At 38.8% G+C, this 27,175-nt stretch overlaps 1 protein-coding gene across 4 annotated transcripts in view; it reads left to right on the forward strand.

Annotated features, from left to right (window-relative positions):
* Positions 1–27,175, forward strand: part of LOC120457394 (protein bunched, class 1/class 3/D/E isoforms) — a 93,254-nt gene that overhangs the window by 21,659 nt on the left and 44,420 nt on the right. For 2 of the 4 annotated variants that reach the window (XM_039644978.2, XM_039644968.2), the window contains exon 5: positions 9,013–9,744. The exons of 1 other annotated variant lie outside the window; for it this stretch is intronic. In XM_039644978.2, coding sequence (XP_039500912.1) covers positions 9,013–9,744 — 732 coding nt within the window. Of the gene's footprint in view, positions 1–9,012; positions 9,745–22,642; positions 22,717–27,175 lie in introns of those variants that run through there. One more of the 4 variants, XM_039645020.2, reaches the window with a different exon arrangement.

Consider the following 27,175-nt stretch of genomic DNA (forward strand, 5'->3'; position numbering starts at 1 on the left):
TGCGACAAGAAAGGAAAACTTTTCTTTTTTAAAGTGGATCATAATAGAACATGTTGATTGCCCGCAATTTGTTCGTTTATTTTTTGTTAATTATTTAAATATTAAATCAATACTTTCAGATCTTAAATGGTTCAATAATTATATTCCTCTTTTTATGGTTTTCATAGCAGATTTTTAGAATGCCATATGCACATTGTAGATGCAAATATATCTATACTTTCTAATAAAATTATATTTATCTAGACGTATCTTTATACAATATTGAATAAACCTTTTGTTTCTTACGCAGTTATTGTTATTGACATGTTCTGTTAGTGACGCACTTTGCTTAGACCCAAATTGGTTGACCTGAAATCCACAAGTGGGCGAGTGGAAAGGAAAACCTAATGAGCATGTCGGCGAATAGAAAACCTAGAAAACAACAACCTCCCTATTTTCCTAAACAGAAGGTGATGAACGATGAACGGGGACTCAAAGCGGTTCCAAAACAAAAATGTGCGTGACACAATGCATTTCTCTTATCAGGCATTTGTTTTGACCCAATATGGAATTCAACGGGCCCAGTTGGTGGGGCTTTCCGCCCAACTCCCACTATTTTCGCACCTAATTTGTTATTTTCTTACTGTAGGCCAGTCAGCCGGAGGTCGTTGAACTGGGAAGGTGGGGGAAAAAATATGTTTTTATTTGTTTTCCACTATTGACTGACAATATTTATGCGCCTTATTGGAATTCAATTCATTTCCGTTCCACTAAGCTCGAGTTGCATTTACAATCGCGTTCTTTCACTTCCATTCATATTTCTTAATCAACTTCTTTGTCTGGCCTTTCGTTCATTAAGAGATTAGTGCTCCCCATTCATTTAAACTTTCTATCGAAGATTGAATAGTACGAGCTAATACAACTAAATCTTTTAAATACAAAATACGCAATGACTGGCCGAAAACTGTATTATCAGATTTTGATATTCAAATCTTTGGCGGTTTTATCTTTTTTGTAAAACTTGTTTTCCTTTCACATTCTTCTTATCTTCTATAGGTTTGCATAATTTGTACTAATTAAATATAACATTGTCTCGTATATTATGCAAACTAATTTTGAGGCTTTTAGCTCGATTTCAATTAGCTGAGAGATATTTTCCATTCTAATAAATGTCTCGTTTTGTCACTTGTCTGTTTAAGTTTTCTATGAGTGACTAAGAATTTTCGTAAACGGATATTTCTGCCCACGCAAATTGCCGGGAATTTCCCATTTTCGTTGCAGTATTTTTAAAAATTACTAATTTGTTATTTATTTAAATTATATCTACAGATTTTTGTGTGGACTGCAGGTTCTTTAAAATATTTAATTGATTCTATATTTTACTCTTTAATTGATTTTGCTGAAATTATAATAATGATTGAATTATATTTTTGATCTAAATGAAATTACTCTGTTGCTGCTTATGAAAACAATTAAAACTCTTAATGTTCATATAGTTTTGAGACGGTTTTTTCTTTGTCTGGCTGAGTTTCCATTTTCAGTTATGCATTTTGCCGGCTTTTATTTTTGTTGTGTTCAGTTTCCATTGCTTGATGTTTTATTGTGTTTTGTTTGTTGTTGTTTGTTTTGCAGAGTGCAGACTGTCTTTGTTTATTAGTCATCATTCACATACACTCGACAATATACACTGCGATTTCCACTTACAGAAACTCCATAAATGTGCTGGCATTTCGTCTCTCTTTCTGGCGCCCCTTTGTTTGCCAATTTTTACATTTTTTTCTGTATTTTTCGAGTCGATTCACAGCAGCTGTGTGGAGTCAGCAGTCAACAGCTGTTTTTACCGGTTTCTTCTTCTCATGACAACGCCCACACCCACACACGCACAAGCACACACACACCCACGTGAAGTGACTAATACAAACGCATGGACAGAGGAAGTTACTTAAAGTTTCGTGGGCAGATTGCAGATTTTCAAAAAGGAGTTTGGGGATAACAAAAAGTTGTGTCATTGAACATTATATCTGAAATAGATATAAAGATATAAAATAAAAAAAATTGTAAAGTTTTTGATGATATTAGGTACAAGAACTACCAGTATCAGTCGGTTTTGAAGGACGTGCAAGCACTAGAAGAATTTCGTATATACATATATTAGGATTATGAATATGACAAGCTGAATAACGCACATCTAAAATACTTTTTGGAAATTATTAAGAAGTACTTAGATTCAGGATGTTACTAGTACTAGTCTCGATAGATCGAGAAAGTGACGAACACTTAATTCACTACTTTTAAATGTAAATAATTTGCATACTTACAATACAATACTTACAATTGCAAAATATGCATATGCGATGTTACAAATCTTATTGTTAATATTTTTTACACAAGTATGTACATTGGGTAATGACCGTTCTGTAAATAATAACAAGAGCCATAAATTGTTAAACATTATTTTATTTTATGCACTGCATTATACTTTCGATCTGCACCCAGACAGTCTTGTGTGAATCACTGTTTCTGCCGTCTGCGCTGCACTGCTGGCCAAAGTGGCAATTAATAAATTGCTAATTAAATTGCAACCAAACACTTGGCAAATTGAATTTACGAGACGAACGTATATCCATATGTCTATATGTCTGGGGATATGGCTGGGCGATTCAAGTGAGCAGTAGACGCCTTGCCGCTCCATTAATTTCGCATTAATTTTCTTCACGCGCGAAAATGCGAAAATGCGAAATTAATTTATTTACTTTGCCTAATTATTGTGTGTCAGTGAGACAACAAACACACAGACACACAGAAACTCAAACACAGGGGCGTAGAATTGAAAAAGACACATGCAGTTGTCATGGACACGAAAAACAAATGAAAGACAACAAACTGAGATAAATATACATTAAATATATAAAATTGTTTGCACGAACGAACGGCGGTGACGCCAAATAATAGAGGGAAATGCAATGCAGATTTAATGAACATTTCTTGCAACGTCTCGCTTTATTTATTTTCCTCGTCCGTTGATGGGGTATATTTATTCCGAGGAACTTGTAGAATTATCTAAAGAGTTGGTAAATTCTGGTCAAAAATCAAAATGTGAATAAAGCACTGATTGCCAAGAAGTAGAAGTACCAGTGAAAGTGAAAGAGTATTTGTATAGTTATTTATTTTCAAGGAGTATTCTTTTGGTCTGATTCTCGGCATTTTACCATGAGTTTTGCACCATTTATTTGCACTTTCTATTTGAATTTACATCGCCTTGTGATCGGTCAATTTGTCATTGCCAAATTTAATTTCCGCACTGGGTGCCTTCATTAGCATGAGAGCATTTTTAAAGATACATTTATTTGCGATGGGGAAGCATAAATCAATTGGAAATACGTATTCGATGCGCTGTGCATTTTCCCCAGTGAAAATCCATTAGAAAATGCAACTTCCAATAAGGTAAATGGAGGCCATCAAACGATCAGTCGATTGCATTCTGACGATATTGGTGATTTATTTGTGTGGTTATTGGCGATTTGTGGATGGAAGCTCGCTCATTACGCCATTTGTAAACTGCATTTTTACAACTGTGTAAATATATTTTATGACAATGCTTCCTGGTTGTCTGCTGTGTTTATGGCATTTCTAAGTGAAAGGTGATTGCTTTTCGAGCTGGAGTATTTCATTTTTGTATATTTGGAATGGTCAGTGTTTAAAAGTTATTACTAAAACGTAAGCTCATTTTCATACATATAATTCTTTTTAAATATTGTCCTTAAGTAAAGGAATATAACTGTATTTGATGAATATTTGGTAATATTTTTTTTTAATTTCATATATTATAATTTTTTTTCGAGTTTAGGTATATATATTCATATTTATAGATTACATTCAGTTAAAGAAACAGTAATGAGGCGATATGAAAATAATGTTGCCTGTTAATAATTTTTTGGTCTTTCCCGGAAATACAAAAAACGAACCAAAAAATATCTTTATCAATTGGGGAAATTAAAAATGTGCCGCTGCAGCACGCTCGTGTTTCTTTCTTCACTTTCTTTCCTTTCCGCTGTCTTTCGTGTGTGTATTTCGCCTTATCAAGTATCAAGACAAGTGGGTTTTGTGATAAGAGCCAACCGGCGGGCAGGCCATCGATTATGCTTGTCTTACGCGAATTCCCCAGTCATTTGGACGGACATATGGACACAAGTACGGCGAACTTGGTAGTCGGGGGCCTTAAAGTTAAACCACATGCAATACATGAACAAAATAGCGAAGAAATGGAAAATAATAGATTTTGTCGTACGTCGCTTGGCGCCAAGGCGCTAAAGCAAATTGTCATGTGTGCACATATGAGTGTATGCATGTGTGCATGTATTGTACACGGAATACGTATACGTGATATGGAAAGGGGCGTGTGGGGAGGGGCTGTTCTCAGTCGGCGATTCTCTTTCTTTTTTGGCAAATCTTCTATCGTTCTTTCTATTTATTCTCTTTCGCTGGGCATTTAAATGCTTAATGGTAAAAACACGTCGTGCGCTTCCACGAAACTTTACTTAAAGTTGGCTTTTTATTAAAGTCTTGATCATTTGTTGTTAAGAAAAAGTGTTAGATCAGATATTTGTTCTCTTGACTTGCCTAGGCTATTTCGTTTTTTTTTTTCTGTATGTGATTGACAGCAGCAACAAATTGCGAAGAGCAAACAACAAATCGTGTGGAATACATATAGCAAAAAAAATATAAAACAAATTAAACAATTTCTCAAAACATTTAAAAATAGTGCGCAAATTGCTATTTTTATTATAGACTAAACGAAAAAAGAGAATGCAAAACAGAAACAAAAACAAAACAAATGCGACAAAGTCTCGAAGTCAATCAATTCTGCGCGAGAAAGAGAGGGCACGAGAAGCTTATCACTCGAGTTGTTCGCTCCATCTCGCTTTCGCTCTGCTGCTCTCTTACATGTCATTTACACACGTGAATTATTTTGTTTTCCTCTCTCCCTCTCTCTCTCTCTTAAGCTATCTGCGTCTTCTAATTGCATTCTATCGCCGTCTGTTTTGTTTTGTTATTGCTTTCTGGTTTCTCCACCGCCTTCTCATTCTCTCTGTCTCACTCTCTCGTTCTGTCTACTTCCTTTTGCGCTCTCTTCGATTTTGTTATTGATCGCTTTTGTGCATTGCACATTATCGCCTTGTTTGTATTTGTTGCCTTGTTTCTTAGCAAAAAAAAACAACAAAATGCGGCCAAACGTAAACACATTTTTTATTGCGTTTCGGTTTTTTACCCATATCATTTATGTATTTCAAATTTTTGTCCAAATCAAATTTTTTAAACAGGACTAATTCATTTAAAAGTGTATCATTATTTGGTCTTACCTTTTAATTGCTTGTCTTAATATGTATATCATTTCAAATTGAACTTATTGTTTCTAAGCAAATGCTTTAACTTTTAAAATTTTGAATGGTTTTATATATTTCTTTCTTACCAATATTTGGTATTGACTTTAAAATTTCAATTTTTATTAAATTATACTCATTTTCTACTTGTATGAAATATTATTCTACATCCTACTTTGAACTTACATTGAATTTCGAAGCACTGCTTCGACTGCTTAAAGGTTTAAGATCGCACTCTGCTCTTTGTACAGTTTCAGAGTAACTGTGCCCAGCTACATGCTCAAGCAGTGTATTTTGTATTCATCAAATAAAACTGTCGAAACTGTTAAACAACATGCATGTTAAGAAAGTAGTAGTGATAAGTTTTCAGTAAGTCTAAAACTGTGCATAATGTTAAACGGCACTTCTTTTAAACAGTCCGTTAACAGAGCGGCATGATGAAGCAGTTTGCACAGCCCTCTATCATAATGTTGTGGATGTACTCAGTGAGCAGTTTACTTTTTGAACCAATAACAGAGCATTATAAAACAAGCAGTTCAGTGAAATATTTGAATTTAGGGCGCCAAAAAAAAGTAATCTTGTATAATAGTTTTACATTTTTTGCATTTGACATTGAACAATATTTACTAAAAACGTTCTTTTTCTTTCTTCCAGGTAAGCAAGACAATGAAATTTGTATGCCCTAATATTATTTATGCGCATGTGAGTACTACGAATTCCTTTATCCCTGCCAACCCATCAAATAAACATTCATTACTTTTTGCTGTTTTGTCTTTCCATTTGACGCATATAAATAATTTAATCACGCACCAACCAAACTAACTTGTACATAAACTTAGCTTAGTGAAACAGTCATTAAAACGTGTTTGAAATCATTTCTGTTTTAAACCTTTAGTTAAATTTCTGAATAGATTTGAGTCATGTTTCCTTGAATTAATTGCTATTTTGAAATTATCTTCTGTAAATTGTAAATAAAGCGGGGATACATATTCTAACTTCCTATATTTCCTGAAATAAAAGCCCAATACTTAAATGTTGTAACTGTCCCTTGAAATATTTTTGTCAAAGTCATAAATTTATTTTAAAGTACTAGATGTTAAAAGAAGGAAAAAAAAGTATAAATTTACCTTTGTAGTTTTAGTTTTTGGAGTTGTCCCCTGTTTTTCTTTCCTAATTTTCAATCCGCTGCCAAGCTTACGCAATCCTTTCTGCTGTCCTTTCAAGCTAATTGTGCTGTCCAATCAAACTGCCGAACTGCTAATAAAAACCACGAGCATTGGAAATTGAATTACGTAAATAGAAACGAATGAAAGACAATTCGCAAATAAATTTCGGCTTGGCGGGTAAAAGTGGTCAAAAGCAGAAAACTGCAGAAAACGGCAGCCAACGAGCGATGAAAACTCGCAGATAAACTGCGAAAACAAAACGGTGAAGCGATTAATGCACCCCCTTTCCCCCAAAAATTTTCCTCAAACTGACTGCGAATTTATTTTCAACGATTTTTTTTGTCTTATCTGAGATCGCAGTTTTCGAGGCTCCCGTTTTGGAATTTTCCCCCGCGCCCTCCGCACTTTTCTTTCGGTTTTCAGCCGAGCTCCATTCACCTAATTTTCTTGAACAACAAATGCTTGTTTTTCGAATACACAATTTTGTTGAAAACTTTTATTTCCTTGTTGGCTCTGGGGCGACATACTGAACAACAACAGCAACAACAACAACAACAAAGCGGGAAAACACAATGGCAAATGAAAATGGCAGTGGAAGGCGGAAAATGCAGCATGTAATGTGCATTTAATTTGTTGCCGCACCAACAACAATGCCGCCATGCAGCCGCAATTTTCCATAGTTTTCAATGGGGTCGTTTCTTCTTTTTTGTTTCTTGTTTTTTCTCGCAAGCTTTGCGAGTGTTTCACCCATTTGTGTTGCTCATTTTATGCTAATTTCGCTACTTTGCCATTATGCAAGCTGCAAGTGGCGAAGGAAAGGGCGATGACAATCCAGATGCCAGGATGACACTGGGATTTGCAAGAGGATGACTCAAGGAGACTGGGGAAAGTATCGAAATTGGGGGGAGATACAAACGCGATACAAAATAAGCACTTAATATCCGCGAAAAAGCTTGGTAAAAGGATTTTATAATTCCTGCTCTTTTACTCAGCTCGAAATTAAATCTTGCTGTGCAGAGGAAAGCGTTTTTCTCATGTGAGGCCCATTAAAAAGTTTCCTGCAACTTAAAATTAACAATTAAAATCGCAGCAGGAAAACAAAAATAAAACGTTGTAAGGCAAAAGTTTTGCTGCAGCAAAAAAGCCAGATAACCACAAAGCCGAAAGGAAAAGCAACAACGGTCATGTGAAGCCCCATTTTTCCACTGAGAATTATACCCAGCACAAAAAGAACTATAAAAAAGGAAAATGAGACTGGACTGCAGTTAAAAAGCTGTTGCTGCCCCCTTTTTTCACCAATGTACTACTTATTTTCAACTCAGTTTTGGGTGAAAGAGGCAGTCAGAACTGTGAAAAGTTTTTTGGAAAACTCCCCATTCCATGTAATTTATGCGCATAGTTGTGGGGGGAAAATCAGCCTGACTTTGTGCAGCGGAAATATGTTTTCCATCCTCAAAGGAAAGGGAAAACTGAGTTGTCGTCACTCTGTCACAAACATCAAACACTTTGCAAAGGAAATGTTCGTTCGAGGAGATTACCCTATTTGAGGAGATTAATTTGCCACAGCGTAATTGACAAATTTTGTGCACTTCCCCGCGATTTTGCTTTTTGTCAGTTTTATTTGGATGCATAAATTGCATGTGGCACGCCACATCCATCATCTGCTGAAGCTGCTGCAGCTGAAGATTCCATGTTGCATCCTCGGCATTTGTGTGTTGTGTTTATGTCGAGAATTGGAGCGCATCGACAAGTTGCAAATGCCGCAAATGTTGCATCACAATGTTGCTGTTGCAGTTGCTGTTGTGCTGGCAAATGAAGTGGAAACTGAATCTGCTCTTGTTGACTGTGGTTGCAGTTTCTCTGATTTGTAGGGAAATATTTTGAATGCAGTGAGTGAGAGTGGCCACACTAACAAAGCAAAAAACAATTAAAATTTCAAAGAACTTTGCATAGAACTACGCAATGTAAACTCATTTATGGTATATCATACATATTTTCTTTTAATTTCCATGTTTTTTAAACACACACAAAAAACCAACTAATTGGCAGCTCAAGCCTTTGCCTTTGCAAGGCAGAAGAAAAGCGCACACCCAAAGTTCATTTAATTTGACACAAGCAAATAAAGCAAACAATTTATCGTTCTGATCAATCAGGCTTCTTTAAACCACAAGACGCGTTCACCTGATTGTCTGGCACCGATCACAGTTCACCTTCGATTCGCAACTCGATCACTTCATTGCAGCAACACCGACTCGACTCCTGTTGCCTGGCACCGAATCCCTTCCTATTCCCCATTCCCCATAAGAACTTCAATTATGATTTCGATTGGAGTAGAAAAAGAAACTGAAATTGTGTGAAATCTATATTTACGAGTATATCTAAAACTACTTGCAAGCTCTCTTATACCTCTAAACTCTTTATTTTTATTTGAACTGCGTGCGACCCTTTGCTTTGCGTACATCCAAAATCCAAATTGAAAAACCCAGCTCCACAAGCGCTTCCAATGCCGGCGGCAATCGGAAGAGGGCCTTTAGCAATCCGCACATTGGAGGGCCCAACGATCCTTCGTCCTTCATGCAGCGCCTCAATCCGCAGCTCTACTACTACAACAAGTCGCAGTCGGGCAGGAGTTCCTTCTGCGTGGACGAGTCGCTGTGGCCCACGCACAATCCCAATGGAGCGGTCAGCGATACGCACCTGTACTCCAGGTGCTCCAGCACGGACGAGGACTACGAGGAGGCCATCGATCAGTTCTCGCCCACGCTGTACACCCGCTCAGCCAGTCGTGCGATTCCCATACCCAGCAGTGCGGGCAGCAGTCCGCAGCACCACGTCCAGCATCCACATCGTTCGCAGCCCAGGATTGTTGGGTTGTTGGGCATCAACCAAGTGGGAGTGGATGCAGCGGGCACGGCTGCTTTTAGTGCCAGTCCCTCGATTTACGCCTACCCGCATTCGCCGTTCTATGCCAGTTCGCCGGAAACGTCCTTTTCCAGCGCCGCCTTGCCAGGACATCCGGCCGCCAGCTCGCGCATATCCTTCAGCTACGATCCTGCCTTCCAGCGCTTGCCAGTGCCCAATGCATCCGCATCCGCAACCGCATCCGCAACCCGATCTCCGCTGGAATGCGCCACCGTGTTTGCCGCCGTCGCTGCGGCTGCCACTTGCGGTGGTGCAACTAGTGCGGCTGGTGGTGCAGCGGATACCATTATCAGCAGGTCGGTGTGGGTCGTTCAGTCTGCCCTTTTTGGTTGCGGGATTGCTAACTGCCATGTCCTACTACTTGTCGCTTGATTTTGTTCCTCCTCCCCCCGCTCCCCATTTGTGTGTCCTTCTCTCTCTGTCTGAATGCTGGGTGTTGCTAATCGCTTGGCCTGTGGTGTTGCACGCTGAATGTCGTACTGTATTTGGATTACGTTCGGTTTTTGGGTGGTTACTTGTGCAAGCGAATGTCCGTGGCGATTTTTAACACAAAATAACTTGCAAGTTGATAAACAGAAATATAACACAATATAATTTACAATTATATATTACATTTTAATAAGTTTTAGACATTAGGAGCACCAGTTAACTGATTCAAATACTAACTAGATAGTTAACACATGCTAACACTGCAGTCTTAGAAGTTATAATAAAAACATTTCCCCTAATGAAAAATATTTAAGCTGTATTCATTCCATTGTTTTCAATGTTTAATTCCTTTTATGTCAATTATTATTATTCTGTTTTTTCAATGTGTATTTATAAATTGGGCATGAATTACCCATCGTGTTGCGTAAAAGCATGTTTGCTTGTTCCAAAAATCAAATTCCAAATTTACTACAAATTCGCACGCAATTTATGCTAATACCTGTTAATTTTACTAAGTTTTCACCTTTACCTCCAGCTTTCAATCAGGTGGCGTGACTCATGTGGCAATCAGAAATCAGAAAATGCATCCTTTTCGTGGTCCAACGCAATTTGTAATCCAGTCGCGAGCCCTTGAGGCTTCTTCGCTTTTATTTCGTTTTTATTTCGCCTTTTGCTTAATTATAAAAAGGCAGCAAGGCGGGAGGAAGAAGTTTTCTGCGTTTTTCAATCAACATTCAGCACATTTAAAAGTCGTGCGAATTTGCTCATGGGTTTGGTTTGGTTTGGTTCTGACTTGGAATGATGTCATTCCTAAACTTGGCCTCTCTTGTAATATTTGCCTCGTGCTTCGTGCATTCACTTCCCGATGATGATAATGATGATGATGCGTTAGCATTTGTTGGCTCATAAGCAATAAAAAAGCAATTCCTTTGAGGTGCTTGGTGTTGGCTTGGCCACAACGCAATTTCTCGCCAGCGAACTGCGCAAAAAGTGAAAAGGGTCTCCCGATCCCCCAAAGGTTCCCCAACCACCCCAAAAAATAACTGAAACTTGGGGCCCCACAAAGGCGAGGCTTTGTTGCGGAATGGCGCACTAAATTAGGTATCCATGGGACTCCAGTTCATATGCTTTCGAGCACACATTACACTTCATGGTGCGAAAACATTCCACAAATGACAAATTTCCCTTGGAATTTGTCTTTCAAATAATATAACTCGGCTGACGCAATTGTTGTACTTCAATTGCGAACTTACGTACAAATTGTAGATGATCAGGCAAGTTTTTGAATACTATTTGAAAGTATTGCTGTGGTTGCCTTCAATGACTCACACTCACTCCTGACTCACTGGTAAAGTGCACAGATAGCGTTTAATTAATGCGTGCTATACTCGTATAAGGAGCGAGTACTTTGGCGGGTGATTAGTCAGGAAACTTTTACTCTGCCACCAAGTTGAATGAATTCCGGTATTTCCCCCCACCAAAATAACTCTGAAGCGGTGTACTTGCGCTCCTATCTGTTCTAAGTGATCTTCACCGAGGTGGTAATGTAGAGATAGTAAACATAATTTGTACTTTTTAGAAACTTACTGCTAGAATTGCAAATCAGAAAGGCATATATCATGAACTTTATGTGTATAAAATTGTAGTTGTTCCAAAATGGTATCAGTGGTAAACTTGAATAATACAGGATAGCATTGTACTGAAGTTTATGAACTAAGAGTTATGGTTATTCCTTAACAATCCTGTAAAACCCTGCAGTCCCTTGCACAGCAGTACAGTTCCGTCAAAAGGTTGCCAAACATCTCGATATTTCTGCCGAAATGCAGCTCGAATGCACTCAAAAAGCGCAGAAAATGATATTCAGAAAAGAAAAAACACCAAAAACCATCGACTTGAGCGGCATAAATAAAGTTTTATCAAGGAGCGGAGCCAACTGCCTCAAGTTCAAGGTCAGTAATCCCGGGGAACCGGGTGCTCTCGTCATTTCATTTGGTTTCTTCAGTGAATTTCTGGTGAGGATGCTCTTGGGATGGAATGTAAGCTGCTGGCTGTAGGCGACTCCCGAGACCAATTAGAATTTCAATTAGGCATCATCTTCAGTTGTTTCATATTCCGGCTTTATCTCACTCAAGAGAGCAGCATGAAATGTGGTGTTTGCTGGTTTGTTGGTGCCACTCTCCTTATCGAGAGGCTCTGCTCCCCAAAATCCCCTGGCCCATAAATAAAAGTGAGCTCGATTTTTGTGTGGCTGCGGCTGAATGGTTTGCTTGGGATGATGTCAGCGTTTATTTTTGGCACAAATGCTTGCAGCCAGCCGAGCAAAACACAATGGCCAAAAAACGAGCAGACAACAAAAGCAAAACAAAACAGAAATACCAAAAAAAAAAAAAGATTGAAAAAAAAACGTAGCAGAAGCAGCAGACGAACCAAAAAAGCCGCAAAACATGCCAAAAATAATATTCAAGTAAGGAAAAATACGAAAAAAGAAAAGAAAACAAGAGCAAAGCAAAAAAAGACGAGCCGCGCACATAAACAATTATCTTATGGAAATGCTTTAGCTTCAGGGAGTCGGGGTGATGAAGTGTAGGCCAGATGCGAGTCTTTTATGGCCAAGAGTAATGTTTAATGCATGTTGGCCCAGAAGAGGCGGAGATGGCGGAGATCTTCCCTCAAAACGATTCTTCTTGTTTACTTTGCTGTCTGGCTTGAAGATTTCTCTCTCATTCTTCTGCTCGATGGCTTTATTTGGCTTGCGGCCCGTCTAAGAGGCATTCTTAACCCTTTCTTCGCCTGCCACCAAAGATCATTTGTCGTCGCCCACTTGTATCTGCAAGATACAAAATATATGCCGACTTATATATTGGTTTTTTTCCATAAGTACATATGTCTTGTCATGTCACTTCGCATTATTGCCTACTCGATGAGTCGTGGTTATTTATTTATTTATTTACCTTTTTCTATTGCTATTCACATTTATATTTACTTAGTTTACTGATTGTGGATTATTGTCTGGGCTCTAACCAACCATCTATATTTAGGCCTACTCAAAAGTGTATTCATGGAACAAAATGTATTTTTTTATTGCGAATTTATTATGCAACATTTTTATTTTTACTTTTGATGGCAAGTCATAATTAGGGGCCTATCTTACCATCAATCATTTTTTCATTGTTAATGGAACGTCATCTTATTAAGTGCCGAACTTTTGCACTTTTTATATCGCATAAAAGTCAAAAATAATATACTTTTATTTCAACACTCACTTGAAGAGTCCAAAATCATGAAATAAATATTTAATCATTTCGGTTATTTTCCAAGAGACATGATTAAAATCGCATCAATCACAAGTTGTCTTACAAAACGCATAACGTTAACGCGAATTTTGTCTTCTGAATTATGTAAAAAGGTCAATCCAATAAAAAGGGAATCCAACAGAAATAAATCTATTTTACGATAACCCAAATCGAAATGCGAAGAAATTGAAAAATGACATGAAGCCGCAGTATATGAACTATATAACTGGTCTCTGGACTTTGCAGATAGTTGATGAACTGCAATAACCGTAAATATACTACATAAGGAAGTGGTCGAGGAACCTTAACTGCCTAAGCCAACTCCTCCACTGTCTCCACACACTAATCGATGTGATTACATTAGCATTAGTCGCGGGACATGGAAAATACAGGAAAATGGAATAGACACAGACACAGGCACTTGGAAGACTAACGAGCTACAACAATGGCGAGCGATGGCGACGCCATCATGTCTGGCACATTCGCTCGTTCACTGGAAATCGTTAATTTCCCACCCCTTCATACCCCCCCAGCCCCCCTCCCACATTCGAGGGGGCCACGAGCCAGTGACAAACCGGCAGATATAGATACACTTTTCTATAGTACACATTATTTCCCATTGCAATGCGCGGCAAATTACATTTAAATGGCGGCCACTTTAAATGTCTATTGGAAGGGGGGAAGGTTCATTTGAAAGGGTTATTTATTAGAAAAATGTCCAAGGGGGATATAAATGCAACCACAAATGACTCAGCACAAGTAGAAATTTTTAATAAACATCATAAAAAAAAATGCAATTAAAAAGGATTATCTTAATTTACTGAAAGAGTGCCAATTTACATTGCAGTTTTTAGTGTCTAAGTAAAATTTGAAGTGGCTATATCTTCATGCATCTCGCGTGGGCGTTTCGATTATCTTTTCATTGCAGTTTTCTTTGAGATTTTCCGAGTCGATTAACGCGTTTCGTTAATTAATTGCCATTGGCTTTGTTTTCCACGAAATTAATCGCGCTGAGAGACGGTTGCATAAATGAAAACGAACAATTAACTGGGCATGGCCGCATCTTGATAGATTGCGATTGAACTCTAGAACTCATTGATAATTCGCAGCCAGCTGCCACTTTGTATTCAGCAATGGCGTGAGCAGAATAATTCAGGGCTGTCAGGTGTCGTAAGTCGTAAGGTGGGCGTCAGAACCTGCAGCTCATACTGATGTGAAACGTCATTGATGCACTTCATCGATGTGTTCAGAAGGTCTTACTGGTGGTAGTAGAGGAAAAAAGCCTCCTAAACTTGGTTATATTAACTAAGTGCCATTGTTTCGTTACGAGACTTGCGTGTTGTAAGATTCGACTGACTTGGCATCATTGTTTTGCCTAGTTGCGATATTTGGCAGCACTGATTTTGAGTTGACATCATCAAAGGGACTTTATACGTTTTGTACTAATTTTCATTAATTAATTACAGCAACCGAGCTAAGCAAACTTTAGCAATCAGTCAAAATAATGAATCGCACTATTTGACTTCCACTCGGTTCCAGACATTTTGGCCAGACCTCCGTTGTCCGTGATAAACTGAAGTTTTAATTATTTTTCCTAGAACCAGCGGCCACGTGGCAAATGTTATTAATGTTAAACAGAAGCCGCCGAATGCTAAACACAAACACAGACGAATGGAAAAGCAATTCTGCTCGCCATTTACCACGTCTATTTGGCCAAGCTAATGAGTCGATAATGGTGGAAGGTGGAAGATAGAAGGGTTAAAGGGAAACGGAACGTTGGTGGGACAGTTTAACCACAAAATAAGCCAGAATACAAATACACATACTGCTGGTGTTGGCACATCGTGCGCTTCATTAGTTTGCCAGGGGGAAAAAAACAAAAGGCAAGCAGCAGCAACCTGAGATGAAAAGTCTTGGGGGGAGGAAAAGAACATTTTTAGAATGCTTAAGTTCGTTATGGTTTCGGGTTACGGGAAACGCACAGGGAAATAGACGTCAAGAGATGGCTAATAACGTGGCAGACACTCTGGCGTCGCAAACAAACTAAGCGAACTGTTGACTAAGCCACAAGTTTCACTTAATGGTCATTTTCATTTTTGCATAATGCCGAGAAATTCTTGCGAAACCTATGGCCACGCAATGTTATGCTTGCGAAATGTGCAAAATAATGGAATAGCTCGGCTTGAATTATGGTATATCAATTATTATGCAAGCATGCAGCGCTCGAAAAAGCTGGTGAAATTATTCAGAGAATCGAAATGCAGTTGTGCATACACTTTCTTTTGCAGAAATACCACTTACTTTTGTGTTAAGCCTGAGTTTATACACTTTCTTTTGCCGAAATACCACTTGCTTTCGAGTTAAGCCTAAGTTTATACACTTTCTTTTGCCGAAATACCTCTTGCTTTCGAGTTAAGTCTGAGTTTATAGATGGTAATAATTCACCATCACATTACTATTACTTTATTGTATTTATTAAGTCGTAAGAGCTAAATGCTCAGCCGTTTGGCGGCAATTTCCCGGTAGGCTTCGTTCCACCCACCAAGGAAAATTGCACAGCAACCAAAGGAGGTCATGTTTCGCCCTGCAGTCTTCATCGGCACAATCACAAGCTCCATGACAAGCCCAAAATGCCTCAAGTCAAGTTACTGAAAATACTGAAGACTGAAAGAAAAGTGTTACCGCCCAGCTGGAATAATTGCATAGGCAAGTTCCCCAGTCAATCGCAAAATAAAAGTGCAACAATCCAACCGGCGGCCACAAAACCGTCAAACTTCAAAGCAACTCCAACCGCAACAAAGAAAAACACACGAGTATGGAAAACGAGCTGAAATTATGATTAGTTGTAATTTGATTTTAGCCAGCTTTTTGCCTTTTGCATTTTGCCTTGCGGTTGAGTTTTCCTCGCTGCCATTTTGCATTTAATTATGTGCGAAATTTGTGATTTTATGGGCAGCGATAAAAACAACTTTGCTGCAGTCCAAACAAAACCATGAAGCACTCGCATTGAATAGCTGAGACTGCGGCATACCCTATGCTAAAGTTTTAAGTGTACTAAGATAAAAAAAAAGGTGAAAAATCATAGGGTTTAACTTGTTTGTTTACTTACAAAGCATAGCACTCTTGTACTTTCGTTTAATTTAAAAAGAAATGCACCAGGTCATTTAGCATTTGCTTAATATGCCAGAGCTGGCCATGCGGCTACAGGGTATCAAGGAAAATAATATCTTAGAACGTGCCGCACTTTGGGATTCAAATAGTTCGCTCAACGCATACGATATTATACGATATTACTGCTGCTTTTTGCTATTGTTGCTTTCGTTGTTGCTGGGGAATTAGAGCAATGAACTGTGGCCACGCTGACTTGTCTCAGCCGGAACTATGAGTTCAAAGTGCCCATTGCGAGAAGGCAAAATGCAAAATGCTAAAGGCTAAAGGCAAAAGGCAAAAGGCTAAAGGCCCAGAGACCACACACTCGCATGCAGACAAACCGATTTGAGCACGAAATTGCACGGGTAAACATTCAAAATTTATAGTAACAACAATGGGCAGCACCCCAACTGCAGTCCTGCTGACCCACAAAAAGGGTCTTGTTCCGGAGGTGATTGCACTGCAACCACAACTACTATAACATGTAGCACCCACCTTGTCCACACCCCACGGAACACCACGAAACATTATAGCAATTGCCTTCGAAGGCGGACGAGCGGCACGCGATGGTGTCTCAAATGTCTCTGCTTTGCAGGCCTCTTTTCCACGAATTGAAATTGTTGCATTTCAATGAAAATGCATTTGGTTTATTTTGCCCAGAGTCGTGCATAAGTAAATACAACCCAAAAGTCAGTCGCTGTGTGCCACAGTGGAATTAGACCAAGTTGATTTCGGCCCAGCCAGTCATCGATGGGTCAATATTTGCCATTATTTGTTCAGTCAACAGAAGACAGCTCATAATATTTGTCCATTTGCAAACGTGGATGATTGGAATGCGACCAAAACAAAGAAAAAAGCTTAAGTAAATCAAAGCCAGACGTGCTATGGTAGACCCATTGAAAAATTTAAAAGTAAAAAAATGGCGAAACTCGAAAAAACTAAGGTTCTCAAATCACACATATTTCGGTCAATATTTGACTTGTAACTCTGCTCACTCGCTCCATTGTTCTTAATTTGCTAATAAGAATAGGGTTCATTGACATTTCCAAGCATAAGCAGAAAAAAACACAAAGGAGAAACTACCTTGTTTACTTACAAGCAACCACAAAATGTACATTTCAAAAACACGCTATTTATAATGGTGCTATATTTAATTTGGTTTTGCCATTGTAACTAATGGCTTGGCACTGCTTCATTTATTATTTATACAACAAAGTTTTGCTTTACGATTCGGATATATAGACACAGTCTACACGTGTAATTGCCTTTACACTTATAACTTATTACGCTCATGTGACAAACTTTCACTTTTCAACGAGTACTTGTGGAGTGATTTTGAATTCGAGGAATGGCGTGACCTCGTCTGCATTTTAAAATATATCTAGCCCAAGAAATAGTTTTGCTTTTCTAGGAGAATAGGTGTGTGTATACTTGAGAGAACAGGAGTATTGTCAGTTGTGAATGAAATAGTTGAAGTCATGTCCCAATTTAACTCTTATCAAATGCAGATACGCAAAAGTAGCAGATAACCAGACTTTTTATATATGACAGTTTCGTCGGTTTCGAAAGACATATATTTATGGCGCACAATAAAAGTGATTGATTGAAAATGCTGATATGAAGTTGGGCAATACACATATGGAGAAACTCATATTTGGGCAACACTGTCTGTTTACAATATTAATATATATTTTGCATTGAATGCATATAATTGTTAGCAATAGAAATGGAAGCAAATTCAGCCATTTTAGAATACAAGTAGTTGCTTTAGCCCTCAAATGTTTACCCCCACTTATTTTCTAGATCGTTAGCTAACAACAAGTCGGATTAGAGGCCTGCCAGTTGAGCGAAGCCAAGTTGATTTAATCGCTCAGAAAACTGGTTTTCGTTCCTAAATTAAAAACAGTTAACAATGGCTTGGTGTATAGGCCAGTAAACCAAGAAACCTTTGACTCGCTTATTTCTTTGTCGTTTATTTTCCAAGCTTAGAGGCTAACTTAAACTAAATACGCAAAAGGTACGATTTGCTTACATAATAAGATATTTAACTTAAATCACATTGCACTCTCGTGCGGTCAACAAACAACAAACGATGGGGTAATAAAACAATCAAAGCACATTTTTATAGGAATATTTGGGTGGCGCAAGAGGCATCTTCTGTTAATTTCCTCCGATGATTATTTGGGCACACTGCCAGCGGATGTGTTGCAATTCGTGTGCCCATTCCTCTTCGTTTTTGTTTTTCCGCTCATCTTGTGTTTACATCTTCACATCAAGCAGCTTCTAGAGCTAGAGTACAGTCATGGCGATGAACATGAGCAGCACGAGTATGAGCCAAGGGCAGATGAACATCAGGCAGGCGACTTCAAACATTTTGCTCAGCTTTCCTTCGCCGATCTGCTGCTGTTGCTGCTGCTGCTGATACTGCTGCCAACTGTTGCTATTGTTTGCGATATGATATGCAGGACTTTTTCGTACAGCGCTTTTCGGTGGGCAAACCGAAACCGAAACAGAAAATCGTGGAAACACACACACAACAGGTACGACGTTCGCCGTCACACTGAGTCCGCCCGCCAGTCGAACCTTTTTTTCCTCGGTTTGTCCACGATGTTGCTGATGGGCAGCGCTGTGTTGTTGTTGTTGCTGCTGCTGTCGTTCGGTTTCTTGTCGCTTCGGCTCTTTGTTTGCTTGTGCCGGTTTCTGGGTCTCTCTCTCTCTCTCTTCTCTGCTCTACTCTCTCTCCCTGCCTCGTTGTCTCGCTCGCGATTATCTCTGCCGCTCTTTGTTTTCGATCGGTTTAAGCTTTTGTTTGGCTTTAGCTTACCTTTCGCGTTCGCGCCGAGTTTGAAAAGCTTCTGACAATTGCACTTCAATTCCATTGACCCCACACTTCAGCGATGCGACTTGCCCTCTGCGCTGCTCGTAGTTTTCTGTTTTCTATTTTCCTGCGCGTCGTTCTTATCGTTTTCCTGTGGGTTATCATGCTTAGCCTCGATTCTCTCAGGTGAGATCTACGTTTAACCACGTGTTGGCAGGCCTGAGTGGAAATACAAAGTTGCAAATGTGACTTTACCTCTAACACTAAATATATAACTTAACTTTGAATATATAACTTAAGCTGGAATTGGAATGTATTTGCTTAGCTTCATTCATTATCTTGTAAATACATATTATGATTTTATAGTTATGATTCGAAAACACTCTTTAAAAGTATTTTTCATTAATAATTTATAGTGCTTCCTAAACATCCCCTTCTCATTCTCTGACTTGCACACCTTTGAGCCACCTTCTTAGCTGGCCCACATAAATCGCAATTATACTATCAGTAGCATGACTAGCTTTTCGGCTCTGCCGCCGAATGAAAAGCATAATTTGAGAGTGGAGCTGATCGTGACCATCGACTATCGACCAACGAGGTGGCGACCTTTTACAGAACTGGTCTGGTAACTGCACCCATTGCCATGTGGAAAATTACAGGCAACCAGTTTTGTTTACTTTGGGCTCCTTAAGACCCAGACAGCGTCGATGATTGCTTTATAAAGTACTTTTCGATGTGTGCTTACCGCCAATAAGCCAATAAAAAAGTGGACAAAGCGATGGCATTCAAGCATCGTCATCTAATCAGTTTTTCACTACCAACAACTACACCTCAGCTTATCTTATCAAATGTTTACTTCTCAAAAATGGTCTTCAATAATGATTGAGTTGCGCTAAAAATATCAATGAACTGCACTGCATGATAATAACCTAATTATATAATTACATTTTAATAAATTAATTTAATTGAATAAATAATTTGTTTAGCTTGAACTTCAATTAATATATTTTCTCTTTTATTTACAGGTATGTATAAGATCTCTGTTTTTCAACCGTTATATTAGTAAGTATGTGTACATATATGTATGTAAAGGGGATATAAATACAATAGGGAGGACAAACTATTTGCAAACCTAAATTATTCTAGTTTATTTAACTTATGAGGGACTGTAGTTTTGTAGGTAAAGTCTTTTCGCTGGAGGTTGATAACAATATTCTGCTAAGTATGCTACACAAAATAGAATACTACTTTAAATTGGTTTGGCTTAATAATTCTCTGTTTGGTACCATAACAATGGTACTTCACTTTTATATCTTGTTACATTAAAGATAAATCAAATTTGTCAAAATTTTGGATCACTTACCCATTCAAAATATATACGTATACGTAATTTTTCTTAGGTTGCACTAGATGGCACGTTGTACGACGTAACGTATACGCCTAGTGGACCAAGTATTTTAAGGAATTAATTCTTATGGCATTATTTCCACCCTCTTATTCAAGCGCCTAGCATTGTGCTATTAAATAGGTGGTATTGCATTTGATTGAAGAATCTGTGTAAGTTTTGCCCTTTTCTAGTTCTTTTGTGCCCTTTTCCATGTTAACTTTTCGGATTCGCAGGACTCGCACGCACCGAAATTCTATTGTTTTGTTAGGACTCTGAGCTGCTGGTTGTGAACATATATTCGCATAGCTGATTTTATGCTTTGTTTATTCAAGTATGTGGGTCATGCTCGACTTGCAATCAGGACAGCGAGAATGGAATGGAATGGGGCAGGCCCACATATAACCAATTAATGTTGGGATGTCCCTACAGTGGTGCCCACTAATACTACAAAAAAAAAAAAAAATGAAATACACGAGCTATTCATTTCGAAAACAAAGGAAATTCCTTCAAATTCCAGCACTGACGTTGATTTACCTTGTCATTGAAATTCGTTCGCTGGCATTTCATTCCTTCATGCGATGTTACACAGGTTTTTGTGGCATTTCTCTGCCATTGCCTTTCCAGGAAGCCTTGAGGAAGGACCTTTCAAATGGTTTCGCCTCGTTGATAATTTATAAATTGGTGTAATTATTTTGGCCAGCCGAGAACTTACAAAAATGGGGACAGCTGAGAGGCACTCCTCTCTCTCTCTCCCTATGTCTCTCTCTCCCTCTCTCTCTCTGATTTTTTGTCTATTGTGCAGTGTTCATTTCTGCACAGACACATGCAATCGCTTCCTATCTCCCTTCCACTCACTGCACATGATAACGATGAATTTATGTTTTTTCTTGTGTGTCGTATTTATTTATACGTATGTATGTGTATATGGTTGGGTTAGCACGTTTTCCTTTGCGATTTGCGCAGGCGTAGGAAAATTGAGAGCCCCCAAAAACAGGAGCAGGTGTTATTTATGCTTCACTCAAATCCATATATATTCTATATTTATGTATACATTAACAGAGAGAGAGGGAGCAGAAGAGAGAGTGAGAGAAAAATAGAAAGAAAGAAAGGGCCACTGCAACACAAAGCTAATAAGACGGAAAATATATTCGATTTGGAAGGGAAAATGCTGAGGAAAAGCCAGATACAAATTTTCCTCTTGGCGAGAGAGAGCGCGAAATTCACTTTCTTTGCGAATACGAAAATCTAGCTCTCACGTGGCTCTCGCTCTCGCACTTTCTGGCGAAAATGAACTCGCGCGTGCTCTCTTTCCGCCTGGCGCTCTCTCATCTGCATGTTTGGGCGATGAACGCGCCACAAAATGCTAGCAACAAAAAAAATCCTACCCTCAGTCAGTCAATCTACACTTTGGCTTCTTGCTAAACCAAACACAAAAACAAGCTGGCAAAATATAACATTTTCTAGCACTAAAAATTATTATCATTACATTACAAATCGCTTCAATTGAGTTTAGCCAAAGTACTTGCGAAACTTAGTTCGGGAACCTTTTCGCTGTGCAGAAAAAGAGCCATTTTTTGTGTGTGTGTGGCTTGTTTTTGTGGCAAACGCGGAAGTTTTCACTGCTGTCGTCAGTCAGTCGTATTCGGACATCATCGCCGAGCGTTTGTGTGCGTTGAGTGTGCTGGGTGTGCGTGTATGTGTGCGTGCAACCGAATAAAGTTAACAACAATTGAAAAGTTGTAACGAAATAAGCAAGAAAAATTAAAGAAAATTCAAACGGCATCAAAGTGTTTCGGTTGATTACATAAAATCAGCAAATAAAACGAATGCAGATTTGCATCTGGGCAATCAAAAAGTGAAAGAAAAGCGAGCTACCAAAAAATCTTTCATTCAAAACGCCTCGGTTCATTTCAATGTGTGCGTGTGTGTTGGCCCCTCTCTCTCGCTCTTACATTTCGCTCTCGCTCGCTCTTACTGCATAGATAATTTCTAGAATTTCGCGCCCATTTGTTATTTCTCTTGTTTGTTCAACGCAAAAAATAATCAAAAAAAAAAAAAAATATATATATTTTTTTGTAAATATTCACCGAAGTTTTTATATTCTACAACAGTGATCAACAAAAATTTCATTCATGGAAAACAAAAACAATTTAGAAATCGCTTTTAATAACGGAAATATTTTTATTAAAAGGTAATGTCACCCAATTCTAAATTGTAATTATTTGTGTTCGTATTGTTGGTTAATTCGTTTCGGTTTATGATTTCATTGTGTTGACCAGTACAAAATAAATGGCAAATTATCCAAATAAAATATTCCTCACCTCACATCTGATTAACATGAACGAACATCAAACATTAAAGAGCATTTTCGACAATTGTTTAGAATTTTAATGCGGATTTTCACGGTTAGATTTAACGGCTGGTTGAAATATTATTAAATTTAAAAAATATCTGTAACTAGTAACACTTAATTAGAACTAACAACGCACAGAAAATTATTTTTATCAAAACCTAGTTTGTTGGACATACTGACATTGATGTCAGTTCAAGTAATTATTGTAATAATTATATCTCTGTTGATAATTTTTATTCGCGTGCATAGTGAACTATCCAAGTTCTTCTATGACATACTTGTGCTAGCCTAATTTTAGAAATAATACCAAAATCCACATACGCTCAAAAAAACAGGTCCTTGTGGAGAAACCAACCCCAAAGTGTTTCTAGCATGCAATATCTACGCCCTCTATTTTCCACTAGTTCAGTCCACTTGAAATCAATACAAGGAGAGACGAGTCATTGAAAAGGCAAACATTTAATCGCCTTGACTGGCACTTTGCCTTCAATGTCACGGCGTCCTTAATGGGCCAATGAAAGTGTCCTTCTCCCCAAAGCCGGAGAACGGGCATTAATCAGAAATCGATAAATGGTGGAAACCGAACGGCTAATTCCCATAGAAGTTAAGCGCGCAAGAAGTTTAATTGTGCAAACATGATTGAGGGCATTTCCACGAAAGACAACAACCAGACCATTGATTTTTCTCTATCTTATGCTATTTTCCCATTTTCTTGCGCTTTCCTTAACGAATCGCTGTTGTTCCTTTTGCCCACACAAACCATTTGAGGTTGTCAGCTTATTTGTGTTTGCTGTAGCGTTTCCCACGCATTGGCATGGCTAAAACCATAGAAAGAGCACCACCCCCTTTTGATTACGCAACTCTTACTTGAAAGTTGATTTTCATTCATTTCCTTGGCGCTATTCGGTGGAATACCCTTGGGTTTTGGCTTAGTTTGGTTATCGTTCTGCCAGCCACAATGGCGTCACGTCAACACTGCGAATACGCAATATTTTGACTGGTGACCTCAGCAAATGTGTGGTGGAGGCTACAAACCGAAAAAAAAAGAAACGATAATACACACCCCGAAAAAATTATCAACTTCGATTTGCGAGAGCGATCTTTTTCGCTTGAATGCAACTTTGCCTATAATTTTGCCCATTTTGGTCATTTGAACAAAAACAATTTAATTTGAGATCTTTTCGTGCTGATAATTTGATTTAAGCTGCTTAACAACATCGTCGGCTGGTGTACGTCATTTTATCGAGAGATAGAACATCTGGCTGGTTCATTTAATCGACGTTTGCCTATTAAGCGGATCGCATTTGTGCATCTCTTCATTTTTTGTTCGGTTTCCAGTAAATGAATCTTGATTAACTCAGCTGGCATAGAGCGGTTCTAGCCGGTATTTTTATCGACTTTTGAGAGACTTTAATGATTGAATTCAATATCGACGTTTCTTTTATGTATTTATTGATTTATAAATCAATTAAATTGAAATATCGTCAAAGGAATTGAGCGATTAATTACTTCTACGGCACCTAATTGAGTAGAAACTTGAATGAACCTTTGTGTTAAGTCATCGGTAGTTAAGAGCTTACTTCTGTCAGATTATTATGATTTTCCTGGCATAATTAAACTACTAAAATATAACTACTTTTTTGTTAGCGCTACCAAAACCCCTTCTTCATATCAACCCAATAACTTTTTTATATCCCACCCATTAAAATGGGAATTTATGACTCCGAATGCAATGGTATTTTGTGAATGCAAAACTCTCGGACTTCTGAAATGCAACTTACGTGCTGAAAACGTTTTGGAAATGTTGGCGTCCTTGGCAGCATTTGGCGCCAATTGTCAGTCGCTCAACTGCAGCTGAGCGGCAACTGGAGATGCCATAAAGTCAAGCGAAGTTGGGGGAAACAATAATAAAATGCTATCATAAAATCCAGGGGTGACTGGTGGGGCAGCAGAACATAGCGAAGCATCCGCCACGACCCACATTTGCAACCCACACAGTGAATGCAAGCACTTTATGCTGTATCTGTGCGAATGTATCTGCATCTGCTGCTGCTGCCGATTGTGGGCTGTATCTGTGTGTGCGCCAGCATCAGCATCAGCAACTGTATTTGTATCTGTATCAGTATCTGTGGGAAGCAGTTGCAGCAAAGAACTGAACTGAACCGAACTGAGCTGAACTAAACTCAAATAACAACATCATGTTCAGGTTTCGTATTTTTCTGTTGGCCCATTCACAGGGAGATAGAAAGAGGAGGCGAGAGCAGCCCACCCATCCCTCGATTGCTTCACATGGCGCAGTTTCCAGGTCAAGGTCAGGCCTGCTGGTGTGCATCTGTGTGTGTGTGTGTGCCTGCTTTGTGGCAGAAACGATTGCGTTATATGTTTTTTTTTTTTATTATTTTCTCTTGTTCCCAAAGCAAGTAATGCGCTTTTGGAAAGTTGACGAGTCCTTCGCCCGATCCTTGCCCGTACTTTTTTTGTTTTCCTTGCCAAAGCTCAATGACGCGCGCACACACACACACACACACACACTCACTAGCAGATACCCGCACACAGATACTTTGCATAATTCCATTACACACTGCGTAAGTTGCGCTGAAATACGCATAAGGATACCAAATGTAGGGGGTTTGGCGACTGGAAAAGGAAGACATTGCTGACATTGTTTCAGAATGTGCATAAATTTCAGGCTTAAATGATTTTCATTGAACGCTTGGCGGTGCTCTATTTATTGAAAAGGAAAATGTAATCCATTTCAATAATATTTTAAATATACCACTAAAAAATTAAAACAAAATAAATAAGTAACAGAATTGAATTCTTATTCCTAATGTAATTTTAAATGAGTGCACTTTATTGAAGCTACAACAACCATTAAGATATTAGCGCTGAGTGTACAAACAGAGTTCTTTAATTTTAACATTACCCAGGCCCATTAAGTGTGTCCCCTGATTACCTAGTCTGAGCCTCATAAACTGGGCATCCCATCACATTACTTCCGCGGGTTCCATCTGATGTACGAAAGCCCACTGGCAACCGCACGTGTCTAACTGAACAAGAAAAGATCCTTAGCAAACAAGCATTCATCCATTGTGTTGACTAGCTCTGAAATGATGCCCTTATAGTAGTAGTACAATGGGACCCCAGCATTAGACATGCAGTTCATTTTCAAACAGAGATTTTATTTTCTTGTTTCGCGCTGTGTTTAGTGTCGAGTTGGGTTCCATTATGAAAACGTTTTCAAGGCGAAATGGTTTTGTGTTTTGTGTTGTTTCATGCTGGGCGCCGTGTGTCAGTTTCAATTGAGTGTGGGGGTTGTGAACGAGAATGTGAATGAGTTCGTTCTTTGGCATAGCATCTCAAGGTTTTCCACCAACTCTTTGCATGAAAATACTTGGCATGCTGGTGCTCCAAGCCCCAAACCCCAAACCCGACCCCCCTACATTCCTTCGAGGGCTTAGAAGTGTGGACCCTTGACAAAAAAAAGTACTCGTACTGCCGCTTTGGTACGTGACTGGTCCGCTGGTTGGTTTGTTGGTTTGTTGGTTAGCTGGTTGTGTGGGCAGAGGGAAGTCAAAGTCAGGGTCGAGTAACATCATCGTTAGGGCCTCGCCACTTGACAATATTAAAAAGCAAAACATGTGATACCTCTAAAAAGTATATAAATAATTCTGCCGAGTACTACTTGCTACCTGCTTACCGTGTTGCCCTCGGTTCGGGTGATTAAAAATGCTAATTAATGTGTGTAGCACATCAATTGTAACATTTTTTTTCGGCCTGCTCATATAAATGCCTCCCTGGGGAAACATCTCTCATACTTTATTATTGCTGTGCAATAATGTCTGTGCTTTTTGCTTATCACATCTTAAACAAGTTGCTGCACAGTTGTTGACACACAAGTGCCTCCAGCCGAAGCTGTCATATTTCTAGCCGCCCTGTCAACTAGCTGTCAACAGGCGCCATTTGTTGCCACAAGCTGGATAAAATGGGAAACCAGCGACCCAGTGCTCGACTAACTAGTGCTCCAGAGACATATTACATTTTTGTGCCACTTGACAGGCGGTCGAAGCAATTTCTATGTTCTATGGCGGTGGCACACAATTCATTTGAAAGCAAACACTTCCTTGCAAAGCGAAGATCACATTTCCTGCATTATTCATTTATTCTTGTCATAGTCAGTAAAATACATTATTTTTAATATATGTATCTAGCTGATCGACTCTGCTTTAAAAACTTTCAACTTCAAAATAGGCAGCAAAATCTGTAGGGTTGTGTCAGAAAAATGAGTAATTTTTCA

Source organism: Drosophila santomea, chromosome 2L (assembly GCF_016746245.2).
Source record: "Drosophila santomea strain STO CAGO 1482 chromosome 2L, Prin_Dsan_1.1, whole genome shotgun sequence".
Classification (NCBI taxonomy): domain Eukaryota; kingdom Metazoa; phylum Arthropoda; class Insecta; order Diptera; family Drosophilidae; genus Drosophila; species Drosophila santomea.